The sequence below is a fragment of the Podarcis erhardii genome, assembly GCF_964252035.2.
Source record: "Podarcis erhardii genome assembly, chromosome: 13".
Taxonomy (NCBI): domain Eukaryota; kingdom Metazoa; phylum Chordata; class Lepidosauria; order Squamata; family Lacertidae; genus Podarcis; species Podarcis erhardii.
The window spans coordinates 41,450,520-41,456,439 of record NC_138502.1 but is presented as its reverse complement, the minus strand read 5'-3'; the positions used below and the strand labels follow the sequence as shown (position 1 = coordinate 41,456,439).

The 5,920-nt window shown below is 47.9% G+C and overlaps 1 protein-coding gene across 1 annotated transcript in view; it reads right to left on the bottom strand.

Moving 5' to 3' along the window:
- Positions 1-5,419, bottom strand: part of RNF103 (ring finger protein 103) — a 20,684-nt gene extending 15,265 nt beyond the window's left edge. Inside the window, exons 1-2 of the mRNA XM_081836088.1 lie at positions 5,222-5,419; positions 4,427-4,720 (exon numbers count right to left, since the gene is read on the bottom strand). Coding sequence (XP_081692214.1) covers positions 4,427-4,666 — 240 coding nt within the window. The 5' untranslated portion in view covers positions 4,667-4,720; positions 5,222-5,419. The remainder of the gene's footprint in view (positions 1-4,426; positions 4,721-5,221) is intronic.
- Positions 5,420-5,920: the final 501 nt, after the last annotated feature.

Sequence of the window (5,920 nt, the reverse complement as noted above, 5' to 3'; positions counted from 1 at the left end):
AAAGGATTCCGGAACAGCAGCAGAATAGATATTGTTGGGAGACAGCTGACTACTTTTTAAGAGGGAAATCTACGCACATAAAGCAAACTCCAAAGTGATAAAGATTGCCAATACTTTCAGTCTGAGTTAAAATGTCACTCAGTTGCATAGTGGGGGAAGGTCATGTAAAATACAATTAGTTGGAGCACCTGCTCAGAAATATTTATTTTAACTTTAATTAAAGCAGACCAGGGACGCGGGTGGCACTGTGGGTTAAACCACAGAACCTAGGACTTGCCGATCAGAAGGTCGGCGGTTTGAATCCCCACGACGGGGTGGCTCCCGTTGCTTGGTCCCAGCTCCTGCCCACCTAGCAGTTCAAAAGCACATCAAAGTACAAGTAGATAAATAGGTACCATTCTGGCGGGAAGGTAACTGCGTTTCCGTGCGCTGCTCTGGTTCACCAGAAGCGGCTTAGTCATGTTGGCCACATGACCCGGAAACTGTATGCCGGCTCCCTCGGCCAATAAAGCGAGATGAGCACTGCAACCCAAGTCGTCCGCAACTGGGCCTAATGGTCAGGGGTCCCTTTACCTTTACTTAGCAATGATTAGCGATATAATATACCCAAAGTGCACTCAAACTTGAATGTTATTATGTGGAAGCCCCATTGTGGGTACTGGCCCATTAAAAAGCCTGCCATCCCAAATTCTCCCACTTCTAGTAGCTACACCACCTCTCTTTTGAGCTGGTGTCCCTTGGATCTACAAGGTCCATGACACAATTTACCCATTTGCAGCAAAGGCTGCCCAGAGTCGGAGAAGGCAACACGGGGTTTGGATTCCCCTAGCATGTTATGCGAAATTCCCTCATTAGCCTGAAAGCTACACAAACACAGCGGGAAAAGAAAGAATCTGCATGCAGGTTCTTGGAAGGGGTTGAATCTTATGGCCGAGCTGAAATAAGGGCAGTGCGAGCATTCTGCAAAAAAACACTTTCTCCCGGAAAAATTTACCCCACTTAATTTTGGTGGAGGAAGCACTGCAACATTTAACAACTGACCATTTTCTCAATATGAAGCATCTGTGCTTCTCCTCTGTTTTAAGCAAGGATTTATTTCCAAGGCAATCATGTAATCCAATCTGATAATCAAGGTGAGAGCATCATATCACTGGGACAATGTAATTGCTAGCTGGTTAGGAACACTTAAGCTCCCCCCCCCCCTTTTTTTTTTTTAAATGGCAGCAAACTGTTCGGGGAAGAGTGTTTTTTTTTAAAAAGCCAAGAGAGGAGGTGTTCATTAAACTTCTCCCAAACCCTGCTTTCTGCCTTAAAAATGTACGGGGTGAAAATTCAGCATAGCTCCAGTTGGTATATTTCATTGCAGCGATAGATGCCTGAGCCAAAGCCAAAAATGCAGTATAAAAGTATTGTACACCTATCAGTCCCAGCTATTCCATGACACTTTTACAAACGTTGGTGGATAAATTCCAGAAGAGAAACCAACCTGTAGGAGCAAAAACTACTATGGTGCTTAAGTGCTGAAATATCTTAATTTTCATGATATGGGATGTTCTGCTTTTTTAAAATTTATTTTTTGACAATAGCCCACCTTTTATAAGATGCAAACGCTTAAACTAAGTCAAAGGAGAAAAATGCACAACCAGAGCTTTGCTTGTTTTCACCAAAGCAATTCCTATTCAGTTTGGTTAAAAACTGGCTCTCTGTTCCATAGAAGGAACCGTGTCGCTCTTTTCTGTTCACACGGGCAACTTCTTCCAGCTCAATACTCTGTTTTACTTGGAAATAAGTCTCACTCAGTCCCGTGGGGGATAGCCACATGCAAGTAGGGTGTTTCAAGAGCTCAATGTGCACTAAAAAGATTTCCTTCTAGTCTCATTTAACTTAAGTCTGCAAATATGAACATTAAATTTCTCTCTCTCTTTACTTTTCTAATCTACTTCATATCTTAGCCATTTCTACAAAGGAGCCGTTTCTTTTAAATGACCAAATTAGTTTCGTTCCAGTAGTCTTCTGAGAGCTTCCCTGCAAATCAATACATTACTAACAGTGCAATTCCATACATGCCCACTCAGAACTATGCCCCATTGAGTTCAATGGGTTTTACTCTCAGCTGAGTGTGGGATTGCAACCGAAATGCTTACTAACCTCAGGATGACTGTGTATGCACTGACATTTCGGCTCTTAAAGGAAGATGTGAGGTTGGGGTACAGAACGAAGGTGCTATTATACTGAGAATTATGGGGAGCAAGAGTATGGCCATAGTTGCAAGACAAGTCAAAACAGAAGACTGTCAGCTAGATAACTTTTCATTTTCTTCCCAAGCAAGGATGCATTTCAGCTGGTTGAAGATGTTTTCTTAAAGCTCAGTGTGCTTTACCAGTTGAATGTATGGAGACAGAAGGGGAAGCACCACTGATATCAACGGAGCTTACTCCCAGGAAAAGAAGCAATCGGGATTGCAGTCAATCTAATCCTAATTAACTGGGCACTATGCTACGTACCAGGGACGCAGGTGGCGCTGTGGGTTAAACCACAGAGCCTAGGACTTGCCGATTAGAAGGTCGGCGGTTCGAATCCCCGCGGTGGGGTGAGATCCCGTTGCTCGGTCCCTGCTCCTGCCAACCTAGCAGTTCAAAAGCACGTCAAGTGCAAGTAGATAAATAGGTACCACTCCGGCGGGAAGGTAAGCTCTGGTTTGTCAGGTGGCTTAGTCATGCTGGCCACATGACCTGGAAGCTGTACGCCGGCTCCCTCGGCCAATAAAGTGAGATGAGCGCCGCAACCCCAGAGTCAGCCACGACTGGACCTAATGGTCAGGGGTCCCTTTACCTTATGCTACGTACCACAGCTCATGGGTGTATATTCATTTTATTATACATGGATCAACACAGCTTCCTGCACGTTTTGAGTCTCTGTGGAGGCACAGCTATGGATCCTCTTTGGGGTGTGTGGCTGTCATGCTGAGCTTCAGCACTTTGAATCTGGTAGAGTGGATTTATGAGAACCCCAAACCTCTGCTATTCATTTTCAGCAGATTCAGATGAACCAAAACAGATTCAGATGAACCATCGCCTGGGATTAGTAATGGACTGGATGAGGGCCAATAAACTGAATTGTAGAGTTAGAAGAACCCCCAAGGATCATCTAGTCCAACCCCCTTGCAATAGGGCAGGCATAGGCAAACTCGGCCTATGATGTTTTTGGACTACAATTTCCATCATCCCTAGCTAACAGGACCAGTGGTCAGGGATGATGGGAACTGTAGTCTCAAAACTTCTGGAGGGCCAAGTTTGCCCATGCCTGGTGCTAATCATAGATCAGATACAATTTCCTTGAGATGATCTCAAAAGGCTGAGGATTTCGATGGTTGCACACTGGTTAGCATAAAATAAAGAGTTGTACAAGCAGGTACACTAAGCAATTAGCCAGTCTTACTCATTTATCTCACCTGGCAGCACTTATTACTGTTTGGTGGACCAAAGCATTTATTCAACCAAAGAGCACCACTGTTATTATCTTTATAGACATATGACTTTCTGAAGGTGTTGTCAGGTCAGAAATATGCTTACAATAAGGTATTTTTTATAAGATGTTTGTTCTGAAGCAGCCAAACCTTCAACTTCTCACTCGGCAAACAAAAGCTAACACTGAGGCAAACCTTTGCCATGCATTTCTCTGACATTATTTTACTTCCTTGAATACATAACAAGGCCTTGCTACTTGTCTGAAGCATATAATAAATTAATCGACAAAACAGCAATCCTTTCTTTTCTGAACAGTGTTGCACGAAAGATACAATCTTAATACACACCTACAAGAGAATTGCGCTGTTTTAGAATTGCGCTGTTTTAAATTACTTACGCACACCTGCTTGCATCAAGGCCAGTAAGATTTACAAGCAAGGAAACATGCAGAAAATCTGATAGCCAGTATCTTAATAAACTTGTGACCTAACTTGTTACCCGGCTTAACAAAATGCCAGGCAGACTGCACTTTCTGATCAATGTAGAAGATCTTTCATGCTAGTTTTGGGTGCACGTCAAAACACCACATGCCACATTTCAAATTCTGATTCTTACTGGCATGTCTTAGATAAAGCCAGATATTACACCATGGTTCCTGATGATTTTCATCTGGACAACTCCCCCCAACTCAATCTCTCTGTTCTGTTGTATATTCCATGCTGGCCTGCTGCTGCCCTGTGCTTCTTCAAACATTGACACACTTTAGCAATTCTCCATAAAAAGTTGGAAGGCATTCAAAGCGTGAAGTCACATCTGAGATTATTAAGCACATTTATTTAGTATTACTCCTTACTAAGCTTTCCCTGCACACTCTGTACACGATAGAAGTTATTGTGATACAGATGCTTAATAAAGGGGGGACGGACCTATTCCAAAAGTTAAAATGCCAGCGAACGGACATTTTTTTTCTTACCTGATTTCTCAACCAGCTCCCTGACATCCTTCTTTTCCAGAAGCCCCGAGTAGCCGAGCCCCCTGCACTCCAAAATGGTCTTCAGCTTCTTGAAGCTGAGCGCCACCGGGTCCACCAACTGGGTGGCGAAGAAGCCCGTCTCGTACCACACAATGGCCTCGAAAAACCTGGCCAGGATGAACAGGACCAGAAAATAAAGAAGCAAGAAAAACAGCTTCAGCCACATCTTTCCTCCGCGCAGGGGGGCTCCTGACTCTCTGCCGAGAGAGTCAAGTCAGTCCTACAAAAAAGAAAGAGAGAAATGTAAAAAAGGGGAGCAGATACCCACATACACAAACAACAACACAACCCCCAGTTTGGTTGCTACTGTCAAAGAGTCCCTTTCCCATTATCCCCTCATTCTTATGAAAAGACACAATGGCGGTGGGGTGGGGAGACAGGATAACACCCACTCGCCTAGAGGGAACCCGGATATGGGGTGGGGATGTGGGGAAGAAGAAGAAGCACCCCTTCCATCCAGGGCACCCCATCATTTTAGGGGGGCAGTGTGGAGGTGGGAGCTGGGTATTTGTGGGGTGCTGAGGAGAACCAAGTGAGAAAGGTCTCTAGGAGGCGGCTGGGGGGTGGAAATAATGGGGGGGGCTCGCCCCCCAGCCAGGAAACCATTTCATTCGGGGGGCACCAGGCGGGGTGGCGCTGGTTTGGGGGTGGGGGAAGCCTTCAGGGGGTCGGGCAAGGACGGGGCTCGGCGCCTCCTCCTCCTCCTCCTCGCTTGTTTTACCCCGTCCCGGGCAGGCAGGCAGGCAGGCAGGCAGGCGGCGGCCCTACTGGTGTCGGAGCCGCCGCGGGCGGTGCTCCTGCTGCTCCGGCTGCTGCGCTCGGGCTTCTCGGCGCGCCGCCGTCGTCGTCGTCGCCTCTCCGCGGCGGAGCAGAGCCCGGGCCGGAGGAGACATAACAAGTGACGTCGCGCAGCCGCGGCCGGCAGCCCAGGGAGGAGGAGGAGGAGGAGGAGGAGGCGGAGAGGGAGGCGCGACGGTTCCGCCAGGCCGGGGTGGAATCCGGCCCAGGCTCCCCCCAAGGCGGGCGCAGCGAGCTCGTTTACCTTGGGAAGGTCCATTGCAGGCGTGCGCGCGCGCAAAGGCCCAGGCTGGGCTTTCCCCCCTCTCTCCCCACCCCCCAAAAAAGGATGCTGCCTGCCTGGGTTGGCTTTCGCCGCCGCCTCTTTTCTTTTTCGGAGGCGTCCGCTCTCTCGCAGGTTTTGGCTCCTCAGCGCTCGTTTACCTTGGGAAGGTCCATTGCAGGCGTGCGCGCGCGCAAAGGCCCAGGCTGGGCTTTCCCCCCTCTCTCCCCACCCCCCAAAAAAGGATGCTGCCTGCCTGGGTTGGCTTTCGCCGCCGCCTCTTTTCCTTTTCGGAGGCGTCCGCTCTCTCGCAGGTTTTGGCTCCTCGGGAGAGAAAGTCTGGGTGAAACGGGGTCCCCC